The 26,190-nt window shown below is 52.9% G+C and overlaps 8 protein-coding genes across 8 annotated transcripts; 2 read left to right on the forward strand and 6 right to left on the reverse strand.

Moving 5' to 3' along the window:
* Window positions 1-53: 53 nt before the first annotated feature.
* CLAFUR5_07864 (uncharacterized protein) lies at window positions 54-1,241 on the reverse strand (the record flags this gene model as incomplete). Its single annotated transcript, XM_047907012.1, has 4 exons — window positions 54-556; window positions 611-702; window positions 754-1,046; window positions 1,119-1,241. 4 exons carry the CDS (start codon window positions 1,239-1,241, stop codon window positions 54-56), a joined length of 1,011 nt encoding a protein of 336 aa, XP_047760028.1.
* A 1,318-nt stretch (window positions 1,242-2,559) lies between these two features.
* CLAFUR5_07865 (uncharacterized protein) lies at window positions 2,560-4,899 on the reverse strand (the record flags this gene model as incomplete). Its single annotated transcript, XM_047907013.1, has 5 exons — window positions 2,560-2,866; window positions 2,925-3,724; window positions 3,780-4,474; window positions 4,529-4,556; window positions 4,615-4,899. The coding sequence occupies 5 exons, from the start codon at window positions 4,897-4,899 to the stop codon at window positions 2,560-2,562; spliced, it is 2,115 nt and encodes a 704-aa protein (XP_047760027.1).
* A 5,327-nt stretch (window positions 4,900-10,226) lies between these two features.
* Window positions 10,227-11,176, forward strand: CLAFUR5_07866 (Eukaryotic translation initiation factor 3 subunit G; the record flags this gene model as incomplete). Its single annotated transcript, XM_047907014.1, has 2 exons — window positions 10,227-10,898; window positions 10,952-11,176. The coding sequence occupies 2 exons, from the start codon at window positions 10,227-10,229 to the stop codon at window positions 11,174-11,176; spliced, it is 897 nt and encodes a 298-aa protein (XP_047760030.1).
* Window positions 11,177-11,400: 224 nt separating this feature from the next.
* On the reverse strand, window positions 11,401-12,735 carry CLAFUR5_07867 (uncharacterized protein; the record flags this gene model as incomplete). The annotated part of the gene is made up of 1 exon (XM_047907015.1): window positions 11,401-12,735. The coding sequence occupies one exon, from the start codon at window positions 12,733-12,735 to the stop codon at window positions 11,401-11,403; it is 1,335 nt and encodes a 444-aa protein (XP_047760029.1).
* Window positions 12,736-12,850: 115 nt separating this feature from the next.
* Window positions 12,851-14,441, reverse strand: CLAFUR5_07868 (uncharacterized protein; the record flags this gene model as incomplete). Its single annotated transcript, XM_047907016.1, has 4 exons — window positions 12,851-13,179; window positions 13,278-13,629; window positions 13,675-14,377; window positions 14,413-14,441. The coding sequence occupies 4 exons, from the start codon at window positions 14,439-14,441 to the stop codon at window positions 12,851-12,853; spliced, it is 1,413 nt and encodes a 470-aa protein (XP_047760019.1).
* A 1,931-nt stretch (window positions 14,442-16,372) lies between these two features.
* CLAFUR5_07869 (uncharacterized protein) lies at window positions 16,373-16,900 on the forward strand (the record flags this gene model as incomplete). The annotated part of the gene is made up of 2 exons (XM_047907017.1): window positions 16,373-16,722; window positions 16,780-16,900. The coding sequence occupies 2 exons, from the start codon at window positions 16,373-16,375 to the stop codon at window positions 16,898-16,900; spliced, it is 471 nt and encodes a 156-aa protein (XP_047760018.1).
* Window positions 16,901-18,018: 1,118 nt separating this feature from the next.
* On the reverse strand, window positions 18,019-19,322 carry CLAFUR5_07870 (putative mitochondrial phosphate carrier protein; the record flags this gene model as incomplete). Its single annotated transcript, XM_047907018.1, has 4 exons — window positions 18,019-18,133; window positions 18,188-18,511; window positions 18,568-19,011; window positions 19,063-19,322. The coding sequence occupies 4 exons, from the start codon at window positions 19,320-19,322 to the stop codon at window positions 18,019-18,021; spliced, it is 1,143 nt and encodes a 380-aa protein (XP_047759525.1).
* A 905-nt stretch (window positions 19,323-20,227) lies between these two features.
* On the reverse strand, window positions 20,228-20,605 carry CLAFUR5_20243 (uncharacterized protein; the record flags this gene model as incomplete). Its single annotated transcript, XM_059463079.1, has 1 exon — window positions 20,228-20,605. The coding sequence occupies one exon, from the start codon at window positions 20,603-20,605 to the stop codon at window positions 20,228-20,230; it is 378 nt and encodes a 125-aa protein (XP_059318918.1).
* Between the last annotated feature and the right edge of the window lie 5,585 nt (window positions 20,606-26,190).

Genomic DNA, 26,190 nt, shown 5'->3' on the forward strand with positions numbered 1-26,190 from the left:
CAAGTGACGCCGTACGAAGTCCAAGGTACACCAGTCCAACCCATCACCACATCCTAGTTCGTCAAGGTGTAGCTATACGAGCTGCTGACAGAATAATAGTTTCCCTCTTGATCATACTGTCCAAAGTTCGTCGCATAGCTCCGGTCCCAAGCTCGGTCGTAGAAGCTGCAGTAAGTGCCGACCGGTGAGTTGTTCTTACTCAAGATGTACGAGTTGAAGAAGTTGCAATCGGTCGTCGCCTGGCATGCGCCGACACACTGGCCGGGATCGTATGGGCCTGGGTAAATCTTCACACCAAGGTATGAGCCATTGCCCTCAGCGACGGGGACGTCGATGGCGCCGCCTAGAGCCTCTGGGCCACTGAAGCCAGGGTATGATGGTGGTGGAGCGTTCTTCAGATAGCCGTTGGAGCCGGTGATTACGACTTGGAAGTCGGCTCGCCACTGGCCTGTGTTGGTTGCGGTGGTGTTGCTGACTGGCAGGCCGTAGAGCGAGCACTTGTAGTTGACAGTGCTTGGTGGGTTGGGGCAATCGGCACCTGGCTCGAGGGATGGGTCTATTGAGATTCTTGTCAGTATTGCCCAATGATTGAACCACCTCTGGGACTTACCTCTCTCGATGTAGGTGTTGAATGCAGTGCATGTGGCTGTGCTATCGCAGAGCTGCTGGCACTTAATGGTGTCGTAACTGTTCAGAGTGTAGCTGCGTCGTGTCAGCACGTACTTCAAGAGCTTATCAACGGCAGGTACTTACAAGCCCAGATATCCATTCTGCTGAGTGGCTCCTTGAAGGTCCTGGAAGACGAGAGAGTAACCCTGTGGTGTCGCAGCACCATTGGCGATGTCACTGTACTGTTTGTTGGCCAAAAAATCCTGCGCGGTATCTGGCGAAGTGACTGGGCCAGCACCTTGAGGCTGACGGTCACAGGCAGCACGAGCAAACAGCGAACGCTTCTCTGCCGTTACTGGGTCGGCAGCGGCATCTGCAGCAGCTTCCTGGGCGGCGGCGGCGGGCTTGTAGGTCGGTACCTCCTTGACAGCAGCAATCTATGCAGTAGCAGTGATGTTAGAGACAGTACTTGAGTACATCCTGGCGATGATCTGGTATCCGATACTTACAGGCGGACCTTGAGCGGTTGGTGTTGGTGTTGGTGCCTCGTTCACAGCTTGAAAGTTAATACCTTGCGGCACAGCAAGCACCACGCTGGCGGCAGCAGCAGCTGCAAGAACGACCCGGAGCATCACACGCGATTCAAAGTCTGTTTGTCGGAGTAGATCTGGGGAACTGGAAAGCAACAAAACCTAGTACCGATGACACCTCCCTCTTATACCATCGCAATGTCCACCGCGGCCATGCACGACAGATGAGCGTTCATGCCGTGTCGAACGCCTCGTATCGACCCGCTCGCAAGTCCGACGCAGCCAGATCCTCCACTTCCAAGGCATCCGAAGACATGACTGCGCGTCGCGGGCTCTATGCAGCTAGAAAGCAGAGTCATCATGCTGTTCTGGAACACACACAAGATCGCAAAGACGGCTGGGAAGTCTCGCTAATATCGAGCACCAAGGAGAATAGTCCATAGTGTAGAAGACAGCAAAGGCTCGGCGCAATCTATTCCTACTGGCGGATTCGTGTTGATATGATGCATGAGAAGAGATCGTCGAAGGTTGGGGATGAATGGGAGGAACGTGGCATGCACGAGGCGTAGGCCGTAGCTGCATTTGGCAGAGTCTATGCCTATAGTAGACGGGGGAAATGTTCTTCCGGCCTGATCTTGGACAGATTTGGAAGATGTCGGGTGCCGCTCAAGATGTGCCGCCGCCTTCTTGCCTTCTTGGAACCCAACACGGCATGGCATTTCCTCTGTTGTTGTTCTCCCTGCGACGCTGTCTTCAGTGTCTTTGCCATGGTTCCTCCACAGCGCCGAAGATGTCTCTCTGACTGATATTGTGTTGCGAGTGCAATCACCACAATCCGTGGTATCGATCGCATCATGTGTTGCATATCCGTCGCTGCATCTTGCATTTAATGAAACGGTAGTCCTGGTGGCTGCTTCCAAGCGTCGAACTCTGCTTTTCGTCATCACTTTCGGCAGTGGGTCAGATGTCTCGGCGATACCGAGATGCAGTACGCGAAGTGCATTTGTTGGCAGCATCGATCCCGCGACGGCTGTCACATGTGGTTCGAGCAGTGTGGTTTGGTCTTTCCTCACATATGTCATGTCCGGCAGGATCGAAATCACCAGCCAGACTGAGGGATGACCATTCGCAACCTGATAGCCTGTCCACGATGGAGTCTCACGCCGTGAGCTGGTGCAACAGCCATTGGTACGATCACCAGTTGGTGCCAGGATAAGACGGCGACAATGGCTATGAGCAATGGTGGAAGCCCATGGACAATGGAGGAAGGCCCCCAGTCGGCTCCCGGCAACGGCATATGCGCGGCATCGCGATTCGGTCCCGAGGCGCTGCGACAGGTGTGAGTGCCATTCCCAAGTCTCAAGCCCAGCTCCCCGTTGAAGCAGTCGGTCAGCACAAAGGCTTATGCGTGTCGTGAATGTCAACCATTCCAAGGCTGTTCTGGACTGCTCTCCTGGCGCCAAGGACTCAGACTGCTCTCGGTATCTGCCGTTCCCAGTCCGTTTGCTATGCCCTGCTCCTCTATATGCAGCGTGCGGAAAATGCCGTTCATGTCTCGAATACCAGTCGCGAAGGCGTCTGACGGCTTTGTTGCGCGGTAGTGGACGAAGTCTCTGATTGTGCGGATGCTGGCCAGGTAGCCTTCGTTGTTGGGGAGCCACCATTCAGTGGCGTCGATGCCCCATAGAACGGACATGCGTTGTCGGTAGGTGCTGGGATATATGTAGCTGGAACAAGTCAGCCATGAAAAGCAACGGCATCATATATCAGGAGGAATGTACTTACCCCAACTGCTCGATACCGGCGAACTTCTTCCTGCACCACATAGTGTGTCGCTGGTCTTTGGGTAAGAACAGCGCAAGGATGCCCAGGCTTGCCTGACAGCCAAGTACAGCCGCAACTCCACTCTGCTCTCCGTATTGAATAGCCTCAAACATCTTACCCTTCTTCAGTGCCAAGTCGGTGAGCTCGGGTGATCGTGCTTGTCCAGTCGCCATGGTGACTTGATACTTGAACATCAACTCAATAGCCCAATGATCCAGCAAGACGAAATTCATCGTGGACAGCTCCCCAGCGTAGAGGAAATTCGGGTCTCGGTAATTGAACAGGTCGTCTTGATACGGTGCTGATGCTCGTGGAAAGTCCCTGACAAAGCACGAAGGGTCTGTGAATGCCGTCTCGATGGTCCTGCCAAACTCTGCAAAGGCTATCGACAGATGTTGTATGCTGCCCATGAATTCCTCGTCACTGATTTTGTCCTGAGTCTTCGCAGCGAACAGTAGCGCTACATCTGTAGCTAGCAGCCGCGATGTTGCGAAGTACTCCTCGAATCGTGCACCCAAGTCGTGCGGTCGATCTCTCGTCTGGCGTGTGTAGAAGTCGGCTGCCGCTGCGAACCAGTCCCTACCCAACGCCGTCTCTCCCCCAGACATCATACCGGCGAACAGATCGAATCGAATGTACCAGTTGATAATTTTCCGCCGAGTCTCGTCCTGCATGATCGTCTGCGGAGTGAACAAGTCTGTGAGTATCTGTAGCGCAGCTTTCTGATGCCCTAGCAGGTTGACCCAATCGCCCAAGAACTCCTGTCTGATGTTAGCTCATTTATGTATTGGTGGTAGCTTACAAAGGGCAGGGTACCTCAATGGTTGCAAGCTGAAGTATTGTCAGCAGAGTTGCAACGTTGTGACGTTTATTCTTGAGAGACCGTTGCAGATACGCAATTGCTTTGTTGTAATATGACAGAAACATCGATATCTTGTCGTCGTTGCGAGCGATTGAGTGATGGTATGCAGCGAAAGCAACGATCGAGTACAGCAGCGCTGCGCTACTGTCATTCATCGCGATCTCCAAGAAAGTCGTGTTGAGGAAGTCGCCGCCATCGTACTTGAACGCATAGTGGTGATGCGACATGTGTTCTCGGTGGTACCTTAGGTAGTACTTTACGTCCTTGGGTAAAGTTGCCCACCGTCTACTCTGCAAGATCTCTGGTCCCAGCGGCTGCTTCGAGGATGTTCGCACAGGATGCGGACGACTTGGCGCAGTACGTGTGGGAGAGTCGATCGATGGTGAAGCGCTCAAAGCCTCTGCGGAGGGAGGGACGTTGTTCTGCTTGCGCATGTCGGACACGGCCGATTGCGGCTCGTCGCCAATGTCGTCGTCGTCATTTTCGTCTGGTATCGCAGACAGCGGAACTTTCTCGTCGATATCCTCTTCGCTGTCAGTCGGACTCGATCCTCCGGGCGAGTCCTTCGACCTGCTACCGGTCCTGGGTGGCTTCGTCGAGGATGATGTGCTTCCAGGATAGGTACACTCTCGTTTACCTTTACGGCATCCTGTTGTCTGCGTCAACGACTGGAAAGGCTAAGTATTGAAGCTATGTGACGTACGTTCACAGACTGGATGAGTCTCATCGCACTGCGACCAATGTTGTTAGCAGACATCCTTCGCAAGCTGCCGGGACGGGCACGCTGACCTTGACTCTTCTTTGGCGACATGTATAGCAGCCACTTCGAGTACGACGGTGTTTTACGTGCTCTGCGCCCTGTGGTTGTCGTCGTCGTGAGCGTGGTGGTTGCTGTGGTGGCAGCATTGCGCGGTTCGGATCTTCGTAGTCAGAATAGCTACCAAGGCTCTCCAGGGACAAGGTTTGTAGTTGATGTAGCCTTGGTTGTAAGGCCTCGGGTGGCATCATCGGAGGATATCCCGTAGGATAAAAGACGCCCATCGGTGGCATCGATGGTGGGTACTGCCCTTCCATTTCGATAGCACTCGTTTGCTTGTGACGTTGTCGTAATCTATTAGCCTGTATTGATTGATCAAGTGCCGTTGCCCCGAACGTTCGATAGAAGCCGGATTGCAGACGTTAATGACCGTTGAGCCGTTGGCAACGGCTTTAGTGGAGGAGCCTGACCAAGGTGTACTGTAGTAGATGGTTGCGAATGGCGATAGTGATTGTGGGCAAGGTTACGGAGACCTTATGCTTATTACGCCGCAGCTTCTGCATGAATCCTAAGCAATGTATAGGTGCCCCGGGCATGGCGCGTCCCGCTCCAATCACTCCAGTGTCAGCAGGCTTTCGCGGGTGGCTATCTAATCGACGTTGGTGCGATGGAGCGCACAAGAATCCGGCTTGTACTACCAAGTGCGGGTAAGTCAGTACTCAATGAGCGGATGGTGAAGAAATAGACAAATGCATTGTCATAGTCTCCAGACGTGGTCGTTCATGACTGCCAGAGGATCGATGCGGCTTGTGCCGAGACCAAGTACTGACTGTGACCCCTTTGAAGGCCATTTGATCCACATGTTTGTTCTCCTGCAATAAAGAAGCGTGCTTAATACCAGGGCCTGGCGCGGCGGTACTCAATCGGAGCTCCTACCTTTTTGAACTTGAGGTAGAAGATCGACACCAGGAGTTGCTACTAGCCTCTGTGCCTGGCCAAGGTGGTGATGGGGCATTCCCTACAAGGCCCACGTTCTGGGCAATCAGCTTCCACCACCGATCATCCCATGCTGCCATGCATGATCATTTTGCATGATCGTTCTGCAGCAGGGCATGACTGGCACCTGATGTTGCCATTAATGCGCAACTGTGACGAAAATTGGAGGGTCAAGCAGGTGCAGCAAGTGGCGCATCCTTCGGATTCCCTTCTCTCCCCTGTTTTTGCAGTCGTGGAAGAAGCTTGCCCTGCCACAAGCGTGGTCTTTCATGTTTCATGCCTGCATGAGCACTTCCCATACTGCATAGAAGACTGTTTGAGGAGCGGCGAACCAGAGATCGAGCAGATGTCTGCGTCGATGATCTCGTTGTAATTGAGAGAAGAGTGCTCCACAGCTGCAAGGTAGGAGCACGCTAGACCACGCACCATCACTGACAGCTCCGCGCGGCAGAGGAAGCCATGGGCTGCTGCAAGTGTGGGTGGTCCGCTGCTCGGGGCGCGGACTAGCAGCAGCTAATGACTGACGGTTGGGCAAGGCTGGGCGTCAGGCATCCAAAAGACCGGCCCCCCGGCTTCTGCCGTCGCGACAAGTGACATTTTTGTTGCCGTCTGGAGTCGATCGCAACACTGTAACGAGCTGGGCGGTATCAGGCACGCAAAGGTGAACGCCACCTTCGCGCAGCGCACGCTCCTAAGAGATCCGGAGTATGGTGTTCCGCAGAAGCGCCATTTCATGCGAAGCAATATAACAGCGTTTTATGCACCCACAGCACACAGCGCTATCCATGGAGATGGAAGATGTTCGACCATACGATTCTGCGAGTGACAGTCAGTCCAATGCCAGTAGTAATGTGAGTTCTGCGCCGCATCTCTTTTGCTCTGGGACCACTCGGCTGATCGACAGACGATCTTGAGCCTTGAGGGCAAGCTCAGTGGTCTGCTGCTCGCACATGTATCGAGGTACCTGCTCTGCTGTCATGCCTGCTCGCTCTCCCATTTGAAGGTGTGTTAGAAGCCGAGGGCTTGACGGGTGCCGCACATGAGCTCAGCTGAGGCAGCATCTCGCCGTTGAAGCAGTCATGAGTACTGTAGATCATTTGAGGCTGCATGATGCACGAGGGAAAGTTGTTGGTGGCTTGCCATCGTGGCAAGAGAGAGTGGAGAGGTGCTCGGTGCCGGATGAAGGGCACGTGGAAGGAACAAGCCCCATCCCTGCGAACGCTGACGCCAGCAGCGTGGCGCTCTATCAAAGTGCTTGGGTCGCGATCCGCATTCATCTCCGCTGTCCTACGACGACAGACAGGGTGACACGAGGGCGCGTATATAATATATTGACCATATGCCACACATGGCAAGAATGATTGCCTCGCGTGTCCTTCCATCTCACACACGTGTCGCGGCTTGTCGATCCGTGCCACAGTACAAGAATAGGCTGAAGAGAGCAGCCACTTGGCAAGTGCCGACTAGCAGTTGGACAATGTGGCACAGGCGACATGTTTGGGGACCTTGCAGCGGCGACATGAACAGAGACGCGCTTCATCAGGCAGACTTTCGCCAGACGCGACTTATGCGCACTTTAAGACTCTGTTCGAACTTCACCGAAGCAGACTGCTTCCCTCAGCTGCAGCGCCGAGCAAGTCGGAAGGTGATCATCGTTGAAGCAGCCAGAGCTTGGCACACCACATGGCCAGCGTCTACCTCACGAGAACTGCAGTTGGCGAGGTTTCACGCACAGGCGGCCGATCGAAACGTGCCAGCTGCGCCACGACTGTGCGGTTCAGGACATCTTTACCTCGCTCGTCCTCGCTAGCCAGCAGATGGAAGGATCACCACGAGTAGCGACTGCCGAGTCGTTCACTCTGCTGTGCTGCTGTCGCAAGTCCCAGATTCGCACGCGTGGAGAGGGAGCGCGGCGACGGCAAGTGCCATGCATGAATCTGATAGACCGCTTACCAGCAGCCATGATAAGGACTATCGCCTGCCAAGTCATCATATCACCAGCAGCGACCTCGGGAACGATCTGCCCATGGACAGGCAGCTAGTCTGGCATCAGCAGCTGGACTGCCTGTTTCGAGCATCGAGCTCGTCATCCTTTCCGCTGCACCCAACGCTTCGAGGTACTCGGACTATTCTGGATCGGGGAGTGAAGGTTTTCTTTCCAAGTCACCAAGCAAATTGACCGTCATTGACCCTACGAGAACTTGGGAGGCCGAACGCAGCTTCACATCGTCTCCTTACGTGTGGTGTTCAGCTGCAGCTCAGTGCGATGGAGCATCGTCGGCGCCACACAGAAGTGGCACAGCAAGCCAGCCTCATTCGAGTCTTCCAGATGTGGAAGTACGTCCGGTCCTTGTCGTGAAGCTAGGGACCGAAAATGGCAACCATCTGCAGGTTCGGCAATCCTCTCTCGAAAGAAAATGTTCGTCCTACGGTTCCACTCCCCGCATTAACAGTAAGTTCTAATCACCGCTTGCCCGAATTCAGGCCGAACTCGCACCAGGCAGATCAGCAGCAAGCAAATATTGGTCTTTGGAACGCAAACCTGTATGGAACCTCGCAGTCATATCGAAGCAAAGCCATAACACAGTCTAGCAGCACTTCTGCAGCACTACGACACCTGATGACTGCGGATGATAAACAGCTGCTCGCCCATACCGCGGCAATGTCGAAAATACCTTTGCGCTACCTTCACACGATAACACGATGTGGATCGTCCCGACACACGAAAAACGACAGTAGTGTGACACTCCAGCACAGATCGTGAAGTGCAGCGCGCTCATGTTTGTGTCCACATCGGTCTCGAGAGCGTACGCACCAGGCACCCCGGCCCATGAGATGTGAATGGACTTGCAGGACCGCCGGGCCGGCTTCAGCCTGTGGCCTGTCAGTCTTTATCCACGATGCCGGTAGATCTGCTAGCATGAGGACACGCGGCTGTCGGTGCGGTGCCGCTGTCGGGCTCGGCCTGCTTGACCTTGAGCAGGGCAATCCCATTCACCTCTCGGATCTCCCAACGTCGAGACTGGAAGGATAAATTTCGCCCATGGGTTTACTGTACATGACACCGACGGAGCATGAGGCACGAAGGATCGCAGGATATGGTCATTGCGACTTCATGTTCAACCTTACCATATCAGTCCATCAGTCCGCGCATTGTTGTGCCATGCCTCGCCATAACTTGCTTGGTGTCGTTCCGAACGCGAGCAGCATGCCTGATAGCTCACTCACTTGAACAGGCCGTCAGCCTCATCTTCGCGGCAGCACGGCACGTCTGGTCTCTTGGCTCACATGGACTTCTCCAATAGCTCTATTGTCCGGCGCTACCCCATCGACAACAGGCAAGCTCAAGCGTGCTCATCTGCGATCATACACTTCTCGTCAGGGTCATGACTCCTGTCTGGGCTCACACGAAGGGCACCATTTGCCGTGCGCGCTCAAAGGCTGCATTGGCAACACTGTTGTCCTTACTCATGCATGGGACAATCATAGAGTCATCGCCGATGAATTGGGGCAGAGCACCGAAAAGATGCTAACATGTCTCCTTACGACCTGTGCTGTCGTGGCTTACAATCCCAGCGAAGTCCGGCCAGACCGAAGCACACATTTTCCATCCTCGGATGATCGTGGGCCGAGATCTAGAAGGCATGAGGAAAAAAAATCCGCGAAATCACCTCCGCTTCATCAGAGACCATTTGGGCAATACGCCGTTGACTTGATCTACGGCCGATGCAATAGACTCAGACCTGCACTCGCATTGAAACAGACTGTCTGATATAGAGCACATGCGCTGCGCCTGAGCTAATGTCATCGGCAACATCGAAATGGTGCCCAGAACGGACTTGAGGCAACGCTCACAGCGATCGATGCTAGCTTCAGCGTCCGTCTTCGGGCTTCAAAGTGACATCAACAATGTACGCATGGTGTGGTCAGATCAAGCGAAGCCGTCGAGTGATCTTGACGAACACCTGTCTTCTACGCAGCAGCTGATGTCGAAGTTGAGCGCCAAGGCGGCCTCTAGGCTCAGCCAGCGCCTATAGTGTTGAAGATAAAGCAACGGGTCTAGCATTTCGCAAGTAACGGTTCTAGTAAGCCTCGTCTCTCTATCAGTCTTTCAGTAGCAGATGCAGTGGTGAATGCAGATAGTCACCACATCAGCTGGTCAATGTCAGCAATGACTTCCCTCCCGAGACACGATGCCACCTTTCCAGAAGACGTGCCAACACATTGGGTGTTCGTTGAAACGTTATCTGTTATAGGTGATAGAGTTCTTGCGACGTTCGGACTATCGAGCCGTTGACATTGTGGCGCCGGTATTTGATGATAGACTCCGATCGCAGCACGCTGCACGAGCACTGTCGTCAGCATCTTGGAAAGCAAACAATCCCAGCGTCATCAATGAATGCAAGAGCTCATATACTCTCAGTAGTAGAGAATTTGGCTGATTCATGCTTTGCAGAGTGAAAGTGAATGGAATATAGATCTGTGGCGTCGAAAGTGACTCAGCCACATTTGACTCACAACGCGGGCAGTGGCGGGAAAGCACGACGCATCCGCCACTCCTTGGCAATAAATTCAGGAAGTTGCAACTTCACTGCCGTTGCACTACACGACTCACCCAAAACCACAACACCCCCTCCACACACCCAACATGGCCGCCGCAGTGCAGAACCCACCCCCCGTCAAGGGCACCGACTGGGCCGACGACGACGACACCCCCGACCTCGCCTCCAACATCCCCGCACCCCAAATCACCAAGAACAAAGACGGCACCGAAACCGTCGTCACAATCTTCATCAACGAAGAGGGCAAAAAGGTCAAGCGCACCCAGCGCATCCGCCGCACAGTCGTCAAGAAGCGCGAGAACCCCCGCGTCGCAGAGCGCCGAGCATGGGAGAAGATAGGCCCCGAGGCGGGCAAGCCAGCAGGCCCACGCCCCGACACCACCACCTTGGGTGAGAACATCATTTTCCGCCCACAGGCAGGTTTCAAGCCGGGAGGCGTGCAGGAGACGAAGCCGGAGGAGGACAAGAAGGCGGAGGCGTTGAAGAAGATGCAGATCAAGTGTCGTATTTGTAGCGGAGACCATTTCACGACCAAGTGTCCGTTCAAGGATACGATGGCGCCGGAGGGAGCTGATGCGGAGCCGGCGGAGATGCCGGAGGGGATGGGACCGAGTGGGACTGGAGAGGGCGGGTTGGGAGCAGGTGGAAGCAGTTACGTGCCGCCGCATTTGCGGAAGGGTGCAGCTGGTGCTTCGGGCGGTGAGAGGATGGGTGGCAAGTTTGAGAGAGATGATCTGGCTACGCTCAGAGTCACCAACGTAAGTTTTGATGGTTTGGGAGGATCATTGGATTGGGTGCTAACATTTTACAGGTCTCTGAATTCGCAGAAGAAGCAGACTTGCGCGAGATGTTCGAGCGCTACGGTCGTGTCACGCGTGTCTTCCTCGCCAAGGACAGGGAGACGGGCAGAGCAAAGGGCTTTGCGTTCGTGTCATACGCAGACCGCTCGGATGCTGCGCGGGCATGCGAGAAGATGGACGGTTACGGTTACGGTCACTTGATTCTGCGTGTCGAGTTTGCGAAGAAGAGCACCTAGATGCACTCCTCATCATGACTTTGAGGTACATGTGCAGTATGTAGCATCATGGGCGTATGGGTAGTATGGAATGAAGCTGAATGAACGGCTACTTTCTTTAACACAAGTCTGAGCGCTTTGCTCCTTTCCATCTTCACAGTTCTCAGCTCAAGGCCGATGAATGCTATTTGTGCACAACGGCATGCTATGGAACCTTTCCTATACTATCACACACACCCACCAATCTATAGTGAATCGCTTGCTCTTCGCTTCGTACCGTTGTAGCCAGCGCAATCCTCTGTCTCTTGCGCGATCACAGGACTGACGCCGACTCCCTCTTGTGCGTCCTCATCCTCCTGGCAGTCCTCAACACACGGTGGAAGGTAGCCCAGTGGTGCTGGTAAATCAGCCGCATGTTCGGAAACTTCGCCAATGTATTCGCCTGTATCACTCGCCGCCATGTTCTCACGGAGATCTGCAGTCTCGAGACCAGTCATGGTAAGCCTGCTGCCGACGATAGTGGCGCGCACGTTGCTGAGATCAGCACGTCTTTGAGGGACGCTTTGCGCCCTCTCTTCGGCGTTCTTGTCCCTGCATGTGCGCAACAGTGTTCTTGCAAAGTTTTTCGCATCGTCAAGGTGGTAAGAGGGTCCCCGCTGCTGTACGACATCGTCAATGTGTTCGCCGATGATCACAAGCGGGGCGTCTGGGATGTTATGATCTTGCGCCAACGCGGACATCCAAAGAATGTCATCGACTGTGTCCATCACGATTGAGCGAGATGAGGCCTGGTCTTCACGCTCGAGCTGAGAGATTGCGAGGTCGAGCGGTCCTTCCGATAGAATCGCACGGCCAGCGTCAGCCATGGTGTCGATGACCCACTGCATGATACCTCTGCACTGTAGCAGAAAGGAGTGGTAGTCGAAGGCGAGCTTCTCGTCGTCGGACATCATGGCAGTCCTGAGGACTGAAAGCAGTTCTGTGGGCTGGAGCTTGCGACACGCCTCCCATTGAGAGACGAGTTCGTCGTTGACTTTGCACTTGGTCACTGATGAAAGCAATGTGAAAACTTTTGCCATCGCATGCTTAAGTGCCTTTCCCCGTGTAATGCTCTGGTCCCGGGAAATGAGGTGTCGATGATAGACTGTCATGATCCACGTCGTACAAGGAGCAAGTTGTGGTCTCTTCTTGAGCATAGTCGCCAGGGATGGCAGGGGAGCTCGTTCAAGTTGACCTCGCTTCCGCTTTTGCTCTCTGCTATATTCCGTGAGCGGTACGCCGAGTGCAATGCCGAATTGCTTTGCACAAGAGACCACGCTGCCTGAAGTCTGCTCCAGATCTTGCAACCCCAAAGAACATGGCCCTGAGTTAACAGCATGCGCGAAGAACTCCATGTCTTCCCATCGGTTCTTGATGGTTCCAGACTTGCGACAGGCGTAGTAAAGGTGAGACGTGGCCAATGCCAAGAATGGTGCGCCACACGAGTAGACACCGTTAGCATAATATTGATTGAGTATCATGTTGGCGTAGGTTCCCGTGAGCACTGGAAAGTTCACGAACGTGTCCGCCAGTTCAGGCATTGCATCTCGAAGCTTGTCAGATTTTCCTTCCTTCGCGATCTGCAAAACTTGGTCTGATGTGTCGCCGATGACCTTGCTGATCCACCGCGACGAGGCTTCCCGCAAGCCATCTGCGTTAGATAGTATCAAACAGTGATCGGCCGGCGTGGGATAGTGCCTGAACTTCCTCGAGCTGTGCCCATTTAGACTTCACAATGACTGCCTCCTTGTACAGACTGGCGAACGGACTCATCGTATCTTCAACGCCGATCTCGATTGTGTCCATCATGGCCTGATATATCATGACCACGTGTAGGGGCATGTCTCCCGTTGCGACGAAAACGTCGGGAAGTAAGTTGCAGAACTGGTCGAATTTAGGTAGCGCCGCACCTCCCCCTTTCTGTACCAGGTCTGCGGTAGTCACAGCCAGGCTTCGCATGCGGCGATTGAGCTCATGGCATCTGTCTGCAAAAGTCAGGACGACCTGGCGAAATGGCTCTTCTGCAGCGGTGGACCTTCAGCCTTCGCGAATGGCGGATAAGCATGCAAATGCTGGAACACACAAAAATCGGCGGTAGAGACAGAGAAGTTGCCATCTACCAGCGAAGTGGTATCAGAACAGGAGAAACTCTCGATCTCGCCATCACACATCGAGATCTCGAAGTCAAGACGATCGGCGACCCTCGAGAAGGTGCCCAGTGGAGGAAATTCTGCCGCGAAGTCGTCGGTAATGTGCTGCACGATCTCATATGCCTTATCGCTGAGCTCTGATGCCACGTGGATGCCAATCTTCTTGTCGTAGTATTCTTGCCAAATGCTGCGGAGGAAGTTGCGGATCTTGTTGAAGTCTTTGAGCAGGCACCAGAAAGCGAACAAATCCTCGCCTTCTGGTTGCTCGAGCTCGAAGTGTGTAGTCTATGGCTTGGTACAGATGGGCTCAGAGATGGCAAAGTGTTCCACTGATTCCTCTAAAGAGTCAATCGCAGGCTCCTCGAGGGCCAGTCCCTTGTAGATGTTCTTCAGCACGGTGCTGTCATCAGGCTTGACAGCAACTGACGCAGCTGAAGGCTTCTTCTTCCCTCGAGTCGCCTTGGGCCGTGAAACAACGGGCTGGCTGTACTTGTGTGCTCTTTTGAGATGATCGAGTACTTCCACCAACACATGTATGAAGTGCTGATGCGACTCATTTTGCTGGCGGTGTTCAGCATCCTTCGTGGTCGTTTTCTGCTCGTTCCAGACACTGTAGTCCCTCCTGCCTGCCAGTACGTCTTCTGTGATGATGATGATGTCTCTGATATCCTTCGGAGGCGCTCGGTTGCGCAATGTGGTGATGGAAACCTCGGAGGCAAGGCGCACTAGTTGGGATGTACTGATGCGCACCGTATGACTACTGCCTCGCAGCGCACTGTGCTTGAGCGCTTTGCGAGTCTGCCGGTCGACTATGCTCTCGAGTTTGCCGATGTCATTGGCGGTATCTGCAAGCCATTGCGTGATGCGGTTTGTGCCAATCTTATAGCGCTGATAGAGATCAGCGAAGGTCCGTCCATGTCCGTCGAGCGGCTGTCGAAAAGTGCGCAGAGAAGGAGACAGGAGATTGATGTATGTTGCGAATTCCAAAAGAGCCAGAGAGAGGCGGGGGACTTTCCATGCATGACGCAATCCGCTGCTTGTGAGTGAATGCAGATGCGTAAAATTCACATATTGGCGACTTCAGAATATTCATCCATGTCGCGACTCCTGCGAGCCTACAAGGTTCCTCAATGTCGATGGCAGCCGGCGCATTACCGCAATCCGATCAGACAACCTTCCTGCCGACCATTTGCACTCCGGCGCTTCGAGTTAGCTCACCTCCTCGATGTTCGAAGTCGATTCGCTTCCAAACGTGCTGTCATTGAAGACCACATGAGTCGAGAAGTCCGCCACGTTCGGGAGGAAAACAGATGTAGATGGAATCACAGCCTCGAACACCAGCGCAGTGTACGGCAGTAGCTTTGAGGAAGACCTGTTGAAGTCAATACATCTATCTAGATCAAGTCATTGTAATGATCATCTTCGAGATGGACTTGGCGCCCTACTCGCGTTTCGGACCTACCAAACGACAAAATCAACCAGCTCGTGCGGCAGCCTTCTGATGTACAATTTGCAGCGTGCGGAGTACTCGCGGCTCAACTCGAAGACAGCAAGCTCAGAACCAGATAGGCGAAGCTAAGGAAGCTGAAGTGATCAAGTTGTCACTGCAGCACTTCGTCTCAAAGGCTGTCCCGCACGGGTGAAATGACATGCATATATGTCAAATTGCAGATGGAAGTGGGCGCGACTCTATGTCATGTCCAGATCCTGCGTACCAGCTGTTTGCACATCAGCTGCAGTCTGTTCCAGGGTCAGTCTTAAGGTAAGAGACTGGGCACGCATCGAAGGTATGCTAGCCACGCCGATCCGCTGTAGCTGACGTCTAGCTTCTTCGTAGACAGCCAGTCGTGTGAGAATCGTGTTAGGTAGGTCGTCTCTTAAGGCTGCTGCGATCGCTCTAAGTACCTTTCCGCATCAATACCAGGGCCCCGGCTCAAGTACCCACCGAGGAGCACTATCAGTCAGCCAGTGGACGACGTGCTTTCAACCTGAAACAGTAAAGCCACCGTAGCAACCTGTGGTCAGTAGAAGTCACATGGGCCAAGCAGATGGGGAAGGCATGGCTGCCTTGAGTCAAAAGCAAGAGGTGCAGCATTTGATGATAGTCCCACAGGCTGCAAAGAGCAGCATATGTCGCCGTGCCAACAGGAGATTTACACCGCAAAGTGAATACTCCCAAGGTAGAACGATGCGATGGCCTCAGCAGGTTGTGGTAATGCTGCGAGCTAGGCTCATTCCTGCAATTGTCACCCGCAAGTGGGCGCACTGACGCGGCTCTGTATCGTCAACACTTGCGTGCTGGGCGGCGCATGATGTGCTTGTGCCGTGCGATATGCTGATGCATAGGTCGTGTTCCCAGAATTGCTGATAGATCGATGGAAGACGATGCGATTTTGATGATGTGAAAGAGGCTGCTACAGTACACAATATGAGCGGGTAAAGTCCGGAAGACGCGCTGACCGATTCAACACGATTTCTTCTCGACCAGTGTGTACAGAGGTGAGCGAATGCAGCATACGAATGTCTCCATCACTCAGCTACTCAACACATCTCCTCCTCCTGCTCTTCCAAAGATGCTGTGATATCATCTTCACATGCACGCCCCGGCACCAATGACAAGCTAGCCCGTTATCTCGCTTGGCATGAAGTCACTCCTTATCAGGCACTTCAACAACTTCACCCCTTGCGTACCGTTAGGACATACCAAGCAAGCCCTCAGCCTACGACACGAGCTGCTACTGGTGTATGCGACCGAGCCTCTGCCATATGCAGCACCACCAGACGGCAGGAATCCTCTGACACGCGTCATGTCCGTTCTTGCCCGGCGAGCTGCCTTGAACCTGGTTTGCGTGATTCCCCTGTCCTCTCTCTCGCCTACTGACGCAGTCGGTGTTACTGTTTCTGTTCATACCTGTTTCTTGCTCTCAGCCCTACACGTTGACTCCACTGATTCAACCAGCAACCAGAAAGCATAACCAGCTGCAGCTCACAGACAGCCATTGGATCACTGCACATTGCATCGAGCAACATGGCCAACACGATCCACTCCACAGGCCGCGGTGGTGAGCAATGGCCCTCGGTGCATCACCCTTCGCCATCGCAAAGATACTCACAAACCACAGGCGCCGGCAACATCGGCCCAGACGGCAATGTCTACGTCGATGGCGACATTGTGCGCGAAGGCACGCCGGGCGTTTCCAAGGAGCCGGAATACAGCGCTGGCCGCGGCGGTGCAGGAAACATCGCGCACGCAGAGAAGGCTGGCGTGCCATCGCAGGAAGTGGTCCCGGAATCTGCGACGCGAGTTGAGCAACCTGGTGGCGCCTACGACAATTACCACACTGGCCGAGGCGGGGAGGGGAATGTGCATAAGGAGAAGTGAGTATAGATAATGTTCAGTATGGGCTAATTCGTGGACTGACTCTGCAACGGTAGATACGGCGGCCACTCGCAACCTCAGAAAGAGCGTGGACAGAAAGAGAGCTTGTTGCATAGAGCCAAACACGCCATCGGCTTGGACAAGAAAGAGAAGACTCCAGAGCCAAGTGCAAAGTAAAGTAAAGCACGCGAGGTCCTAGCTCTCAACCATGCTTGGAGCGGAGGACATACAGTGACATACCATGACGGCAACGAGAACTGCTTTTTTGATACCACGAATAGTATTGCGCGTAGACGGATCTGCCGGCACCCCATCAGTAATGATATCTTGCGTATGAATACCGCGCGCACACACCACATACAATCCATATCCACTCTCATATCGTTCACATTGCTTCTTCTCACTCTTCTTCTCGCATCGGAGCACCGACCGACGTTAGTACCTCGTACCACAAGATGACATATCACACATGCGTGTGACACCTACTATACAGACCGACCAGAAAACCTTATTACAGTATCATTACCCGTCATCAGAGCACGACCCCACCACATCGTCCCATTGTGCATAGTTCAGCTGCGCATGGTCCATGCCGTCGGCACTGACGTTGGTCTTCAATGGGAAAGCTGCAGCTGAGCCCGGCGTAGGAGCCAGGCCCGAACTATGCAACTATTGCCGGATTGTGACGATAGCGTTGCTCATTTTTGTCTACATAATATTATGCAGCGTTGGGAAGAGAAGAGGTGAAAGTGACCTCGCTGAGCCGCACGTTTTAAGCTGCCAATCTCAAGTTAACCTCGACTCTTGTCGTCAAAGGCCACGCACTACAACCATACACCCCAAAATGACGATCCGCATCGAACAAGGAGATGTACATGTATGCATAGGCTGTGGAATGCCAGTTGCGAATGTAAGAAAACGAGGCTAGAAACCTCAGGAGGACGTAGTGGTGTACAGTAATGATATTGACAAAGCACGGCTAGGACGATACACGAGTCAATGATTGCGGCGTGGAAGCGTGTCTGCAAGAACAGCTCGAAGAGACGCAGGCGCCAAAAGCCAAAGCGGAGAGGGTCCTTCAGTGGTTGGCGCAGGCGTCGATGGAGGATGCTGTTGCGGCGTTGGGGTTTATGAGGGCTACAGCCTAGGGGAGTCAGGCGGGTTGGAAAGGTGGTGTAAGTGGAGCGTTCCGTGGAGTGTGAGGGAAGATGGTTGGTATCGTTTTTCTGAAGATTGGTATAGGCTGTTCGGCTCGTGGTATCTGTCGTCAGTCGTCAATTTGAAACACGGCTGCTTCACTTCTGCTCCTTCTTCTCGCCGCCGCCACCGGTTGTAGGCAGACCCATGAAGATCTTGAACGAGTCGTAAATCATCCATTGCAGACCTGTCAGGGTACCGATCATGACGATGCTGGATCGCAGCTGTTAGCAGGTACATCTTCCAAATACATGAAGCTCGACTCACCGAACAGGCAGACCACTCCAGAGACCACCAAAACCAATATCCTTGTAGATTCGCGAAGTAGCACCACCAAAGGACTCGCCCTTTTGACGGTTCGTGTTGAGCTTGCTGACCATGACGTCGGCCGGGTGAGAGATGATAGCGCAGAGAATACCGGCTAGGTAACCACCAGTGAAAGCAACACCGGTTTGGGCGGCCTTGGAGTAGTCGGCTTTAGTACCGGGAAGGCGGTGATAGATGATCTCAACAATGGTCTCGAAGGAGGCGAATTTCATCATGGTGTATGGAATCTGGCGACCCCAGAGCGGTGCAATACCTTTGTAAAGTCTGCCCGAGCAGAATTAGCGTGGCACGATCGTAATAATGTTGTCAGCGACGCTTACCCAGCGACCCCTTCCTCGGCGACAATCTTGCTAATACCATTGAACGTCCCAGTCGCGAAAGGCGGCATAGTCGTCTGCATACGAACCTTCACAGCTTCGAGGGGACAGAGACCGATATCAGCAAAGAACTCAGCAGAGGCAGAACCGGCCAGGAAAATCCAAGTCTTGTAGCGCACTGCGTTCTCCTCGCCAGCCAGGTCGGAATAGAACTTTTTGAAAAATTCGTAGCAGCCGTATTTCAGGGCACCTTGGACGGAGTAACCGAAGAATGTTGGAGAGCCACCGGTGTACAGTCCAGCGTAGCCCTCACCTCGGATAATGGTGCGCCAGCCGTCGAAGTTGCCTTTATACAGCTTACTGTCGACTTGGCGACGGCACTTGACGAGATCGAGGGGTGTGACGCCCCAATGAGTGAGGCCACACGCCATCATACCACCAAAGGTGCTGTCCTGCTGTCAGTCGCGAGCTTTCCACGATAGCGGTCGCGTGCCTCACCATGTCGCGTAGTATTTGGGGCTGTAAAGCTCAATCTTGCCGACCTTATCCTGAGCGGCGTGAGACGCTTTCGCGACCTCTGCGGCTGCGGCCTCGCTCAATTGTTGTGCTTTTTGCTTTCCATCCTCGGCGACGTCCCAGGCTGAGTAGAAGTGCTCGATCGATTTGCGCTGAGGGAGGGGTTGTTGCTTGTTGAGGGTGTAGTGTGAGGCGTGTCCGAAGGTTGCGCTCAAGGCGCTCATCGACGGGAAGAGCGACATTGTTGTTGTAGTCACTATCGCAGGTGATTAGTGTGTTGGGTAGCTTATCTCCGTTGTTGTTTCGGGGTTATGGTTGTGAACGGTGTGGTTCAAACTTGGGTCATGTTGTTCTATTCGATCGCACTATGGGATATGGTACGGACTCGAGCACATACCTCACTATCGTCTGCACAGCAGATTCACGTGCGATCAATGTTGCCAACAGAAACAAAGCAGGCACGCGTCATACGGACCAAAGCGCCCACCTCCACCAAAAAACAACACCACATCTTCAATCGTGTTTTCTTTATCCAATATCAGGCCCATTGCAACCAGCAAATTTATATACGTATCCGGATACATCACTGAACAAATTGTCGTGCTTGGATTGGCTATATGTGGTGTTGTTGTCGCATGCTACCGTCGCAAACTTTTCACCTGTTTCTTGGATTGGAGAAGCTACTGCAAGATGACCAAACACCTTTCAACACCTCAAAAGAATCAGATAGTAGGAGCCTATCACTACTGCAGACTTAAGGGCATCAAGTGCTCGCAAAGATACCTTGTTAAGACCTTCAAACCGCTCTTCGCACCCACAAGGCATCAGGTGCGCAATGCTCTGGACACTGCAGGCTCAAGACAGCCATATCACCCGAGAGATTGGAGAATATCATATTCAGCAGGGGTCAGAAGAACGCAGTAGATACACATTGTGACTATAGACGCAGCAGAACGAAGAACAAGGTGGTGTGGATGTGAATAGAGAGATAGAATAGTTAACACCTTCAGATATGAACATAATCCCACCAGTTGTTTTGGGCGGTTTGGTCAGTGTGGAGCGTGAGGCTTTACTATTCGTCAGTGCCGATCTCGTCTCGAGTGGCACGTTCATCGGGTTTGCTCAGCTGCTCGTCGTGAAGAAACTGCTACGGAGGATCTTCGTCGACGAGTGTCATCTCACGTTCATATCGAGCGATTGGAGACCGAAGCTCGCCGTCGTCCGAGAGGTGCGTAAGCTCGACTGTCCGCTCATTCTGCTCACCGCGACACTGCCGGTCATATGCGAGGCCGACTTGGAGGAAAGTATGACGGCGTAGTTGGCGAGATACATCCGCGCAGGAACGACCCGACCCCGAACGAGATATCTCGTACACGAGGTCAAGAGGGGGAAGCTGATCGAGGAGAGCGTCGCCGTCTGTCGCCGTATAAGACAGCATCTCCGTGGTCGGAAAGGGGTCGTGTACAGCCGTAGTCGCGAGCAATGCGAGAGTCTGGCGAAGGAGCTTCGGTGTGCGTACTATCATGCCGGTTCGGCCGACAACGAAGAGTAGCTCGAGTCTTGGTTGACGCACGGTGGGCTCATCGTAGCGACTTCGGCGCTCGGGACTAGTATAGACTTCCCGGGGGTGGTATTCGTGCTCTATATCGATCTGCCGTACGGGATGATCGACTTTGCGCAGGAAAGTGGCCGAGCAGGGCGAGCCGGGGAGGACGTCGACTCGATTATCGTTATCGAGGAGGGTGAAGCGGAAAGAAAGACAGCGCGGTCCCGTGGGTTAGACGAGTAGGTCATAGTCGAATTCGTGCGCACGTCGGGCTGTCGACGACTCGTCGTGAGCGAGTATCTGGACGGTGTAGCCGTCGTATATAATAGCGATAATCTCGCCCGGTATGACGAGTGCGGTAAAGGGCTCACCGCACTGTAGAAGGCATACCGTCACGATGCATACGAGTAGAGGCGCTTCGAGGAGCAGATGAACGAGATCGTCGACGCTCAAGGCTGCTTGGCATGCTTCGTCGTCGGTGCACACGACCGATACCGGGCTTAGTTTCACGCCCCGAGCGAGTGTACGCTCGGGGATAACTAGGCGGGATTGTACGTACAGGATAGCGAGCTAGATCGATTCCGCGTAAGCATCCGGTTCGAGGCCCGCACACACAGCTGCTTCAAGTGTGGCATTAGTTAGAAGCTGTGCAAGACGGGGGTCAGCAACGAAGAGAAATGTCAGTGGCCGAATGTTATAGTTAGAGTCGTGCGACGGATTAGGGAGTTAGTCGAAGGCACCGAGCTGCTACGGCAGGTCGGTTTCGAAGGGGTTTAGGGAGAGTGGACGGGTTACAGCCGATAGCTTTCGTAGATCCACCGCGGACGAGTTTGGGGTGAGGTGATGAGTAACGCGACGGTTCTATTCGTTCGCTTCGTGCTCTAGAGGCTCCGACGGATAGAAGAGGTCGACGAGATCGTCGTGCGGGAGAGTACGGTTTCCGAAGAGGTCCGTGGCGTGCACTACGACTCGATCGGTCCAGACGGTGCTATCGATGGTACGGACGAGACGAGACACTATGTAGTGCCAGTGCCGTTGTCGTCACGGGGTGTAGGATTAGACGTGGGAGCTCTAGCCGGCGCAGTCCGTCGACTACCGGCGTTTATATAGATAGATAGATATTTCATTAAGCTGTTGTAGTGCCCTTTGGCCTATGCAGCTATGCTATCTTGTTTTTGTATATATAGAGGGGAAACCGTGTTGGTAAAAACCCCTCCTCCTTCCCGCCTATCTTTTCCTCCTAGTTATCGTCTTAAATTTCCCTTGTTAGGGGTACGCTAGTGTCATAGGCCTGCCCTAATGACTACCCTATCTACAACCCCCCTCGCTTCCGCCTCTTGTCTATCTACTCCTCCGTCTCGCTCGCGAGGCTAAACTACTAGAGGTATCCCTACTATAGTATCTACCGAGAGATTCGGCGAATATTACCTTTGTCCCTAATAATTGACTTATAGTCTCTCCTTCCCGCTTAGTGCCTCTAATTTCCCCTGCCTCTCGCCTACTACGGGCATCGTAGTAGTATATGTTCTAGATTTTGCGATAGGTAGCTATACAAGTAGGCTAGGCTATAGATGTCTAGTACGCGTCTCCTAAACAGGTAGGCCCTTAATCCAATGTGTTCGGACCTGATTTAGATCGCTATGCTTACTTCGGCCCTTGTTAGGTCCCTATATAGCTAGTAACTGTGTCTCTAGAAGGCTCGGAGCGCTATCGGGCCTATTGTCTTAGGGGGCTTCCTTTTCTAGTCCTACTCCTATAGGTAGCTCGCTATCTGTTCCGCTAGGCTTTAGGTCTTAGCCTTACTCCCGCCGGCCTAGCGAGTCCTACGCTCCTCCTCCTTTCGTACTAGCTATTCGGTACTTGTCTATACGGCCGTAAAGATAGTAAGGTCATCCTCTTTTTAGCTTGTCCTATGTCCTACCCCTCTCCGGTAGCGGCTTTCTATCTTATTCTTTGCCTCCTAGATCGTGGTTTATACTAGGTAACCTATCGTCTTTACCGCGTATTAAATTCTTATTCCCCGGATATACTAGCCAATTAGTAGTATTCCTGTCTCCATTTCTACCGTGCTTATTAACGTTGTCTTATATACGCCTAGTACCCTACGTAGGTTACCTACCTATATCCTATTTAGGGGTTGCTCTATCCGTTTCGGGATCGGCTTGCCTACGCCTCCTATTCCCTAAATCTATGCCCCGTATAACATAGCTAGTCTAACGATCGCCTTATATATTACTCTTACCTTATCGAATGTTACTCTCTATATAGATGCCGTAAGCCTCTTCATCGAGGCTTTATTAACTTGCGCTCGACTCTAGGCTTTCTTAATCTATACATTCTAGCTTAGCTTCGGGTCGAGCTAGATCCCTAGTACTCGTAGCTCCGCTAATAGCTTAGTCTCGTAGCCTTAGATTCTTACCGCCGCCTTTATATTATAGTGTGTTCTCGCTTTACTAAAGTATATAAGTTAGTACTTTTTAGGGGCGAACCGGGCACTATACTTCTTTGCCTACTCCTCGCATTTCTTGTGCCTATCTTTAAGGAGGCGACAGTTCTCTTCTATCGAGTCTGACTAGGCTAGGATGTTTATATCGTCTACGAACCCCGATACTAAGGTTTGCGGAGAGGTGAGTAGGGGGATTAGATCCGATATAAATATCAGAAATAGGATAGAGGAGAGAGTAGATCCCTAAGGTATTCTAGTCTCTACCTTTACCGGGTCGGACGTACACCTTCCTAGGACTAGGTATGTCGTCCGTTCCTAGAGAAAGGAGTAGACGAACGTCGTTACCTACTAGGGGATACCTTTCTACTATAGGATATATATTAGCCTTTAGTATAAGACGTTGTCGAAGGCCCCTACGATGTCGAGGGATAGTAAGGACGCCGCTCGGTTCCTACCGTAGTGCTAGAGGGTCTGAATTTGCTCCGTAATTAGCTCTATTACTATTAGTGTCGATCGCTAGCTTCTTCCCCCTATCTATATTACTAGGAGTACGTAGTTGTCCTCGGTAAGCTACGTAAGTCTCTAGGCTACTATCTTTTCTAGGACCTTCCCTATCGTATTTAGAAGTGCTATTAGTCTATACGACTTAGGCTAAGTATAGTCTTCCTTCTATAGCTTACGTAGCACTACTGTTATAGACTCTCTATACGGCTTCGGATAATACCCTAGCCGTAGGCACGCGGTAAATAGGTTTGTAAGGCTCGGCGTAATCTCTTCTCTATACTCTTTTAGTAGTACGTTTAGTATCCTATCTAGGCCTAGGGCTTTTCGTCCTTTTAGCTTACTTATAACTCCTATTACTATGTTAGAGCTAACCGCCTAATCTATGTCTAGGGGTTCCGGGTATATACTCGGGTCGATGTCCGTAAGGTCTACCTCTACTTACGTCGAAAAGAAATAGTCGGCTAACGCTTTTGCCTTGCCCCGGGGCGTAGCCTAGGCAATCCCTTCGCGGTCTACGATTAGGGGGAAGTGAGGGGCTTATTGCTCTTCCGGTAGTCGTGCCTATTTAGTAAGTCTCTACATCTGTTCCGGGTTTTCTATAACGAGCCCGATCGTCGCTCTCTAGTCCTATAGCTTATCGCGTCTTATCTATGCCTTCTTCTCTTATGTCGCGTGATAGTATTGCTCCTACGTCTCTTAGGTGTGCTCCTTCGTCTACTATCGCCTTGCCCTTCTAGCCTCCCTTACCTTCGTAGAGTATTTAGGGGTCTAGAAGGCCTTCTACTACGTTAAGGGCCGGAGTAACGGCGTGTATTGTTCCGCTACTTACTATATAACCGAGGTAATCTATTCCGCTGCTTGATCTAGCTAAGCTGTCGTCTCGAGTTCTCTATACTATAGTAGGTTCGCTGTTAGGAAGCCTCTTATATCGTCCTAGCGTGCCTTCTTCTAGTTACGGCGTGGTTCGTTTACTAGCTCCTCTATCGCCTTCACCCCTAGCGTCGTTTGAATAGGGATATAGTCTAAGGAGGCTTCTAGCGCGTAGTTCGGTCGGCATTAGACTAGTCTCTCTTCAAGTTCTCGTAATAAAAAGTATAGGTCGATCGTGCTTATACTAGTACGGGCCTTCTACGTCTCTGTTCCCTTTAGTGTTACTAAGGCCATTCCGTAGCGTGCGGTTATGTCTAGTAGCTTCCCCCCTAGAAACGCGTACGGGGGAGTGAATTCGAGTCCCTACTATAGGTAGTAGAGGTTGAAGTCGCCGAGGAGTACTTACTTTATGTCTTGGCTTAGGGTCCGCTCTAGGTAGGCGAGGATTCCTAGTTCCCTACTCGTCCGACCCCGCGGTGGCGGGTTGTAAACGTTATAGATCTAGATAGGGCCTTGTGTCGTGTCGATCTGGATTGATGTTATGTCTCCTAGGTTGCCCTACTACGGTAGTATAACCTTCTACGACTCAAGGTCTATAGTCTTGCTTACGTATATACATGTCCTCGGGATAACGCCTCGTTGGCCCGCGATTACGGTGTGGTATCTCCGGTCATTATAAGTGGCTAGGAGTCCTACGTAGGGGTTGATCTATAGTTCCTGTACCGCAATAACGTGGTGCCGTAGCGGGTCTAGCTCTTGTAGAAAGTGGCGCTGGACCTTGTCCCTACTTTTGTTTACGTTGTACTGTACGATAGTGATGTCGTCGTATAGTATCATTCGTTATCCGTGAGGTCCATTTCCGTGCTGACCTGCTGTGTCTCCTGAGCCTATATCTCGCTGTCCGGCTGGCCCTAGGGCCGCTGGGGCGCCCCAAAGATTCGCATTTGGCCTAGTTCGTTGGCAGCCCGGTTAAGGTGTCGAGGCCTACCGGGAGGTGGATGCGTTTGCGGTTGGGTTCCCTTGTTCGTCTCTTCTGCCCTCTTCCTTTTTGCTCGGCTCGAAGCCCTTGTACACGGTAGGTCCCTCCTGCTGTCGTTGGGGGTACCTAGCTGGTGTAGAGATCCTTGCTTGTCTCGCTCGTTCTTGTGCTGCTATTCTAGCTGGGCATTGGCTTGAATACGCTGGGTGCCTTCTGCCGCAGCATGCGCACCCGGCGTTTATATAGAAGCTGCGTAAGTAGGAGGGCGTCTGCTTAATCTGTAAGGCGACAGGCGGGAAGGGAGAAAGGGGGCATACGTTTCTGTTTTGCCCGGTCGACCGCTTTACTTTAGAGATAATAAACGCCGGGGTTCAGCAGATCCGAGCGATGGTCCCGCCGGCGAGTGAGCAAGGGGCGTGTTGGGTCAGTTAGACGCGCTGTTAGCGAGGCCCGAGCGGGTCTGAGGCATGTCGATAGAGCAGACTCGCGGGCGAGGTAGCGATGGCGCTGTTGTACGTTGGGCAAGAGTAGGAGCAGGTACGAAAGTGGGTGTCGCAGAGCGTAGGTTTCGTCGAGGCGACGGAGCGAGTTGGTGGACTACAGGCGCTCGAGGAGTATTTTCGTGTTGAAGTGGAGTGGGAGGAGGGAGTTCGAAGCAACATGCTATGTGAGTTGATTTGGTAGTTTGGATAGGAGCGGGCGCGGGCGAGGTAGAGAGAGGGTGAGGCCGGAACCCGTCAGGTGTCACAACGCGACAGGGGTTTG

The sequence above is a fragment of the Fulvia fulva genome, chromosome 3, assembly GCF_020509005.1.
Source record: "Fulvia fulva chromosome 3, complete sequence".
Taxonomy (NCBI): Eukaryota; Fungi; Ascomycota; class Dothideomycetes; order Mycosphaerellales; family Mycosphaerellaceae; genus Fulvia; species Fulvia fulva.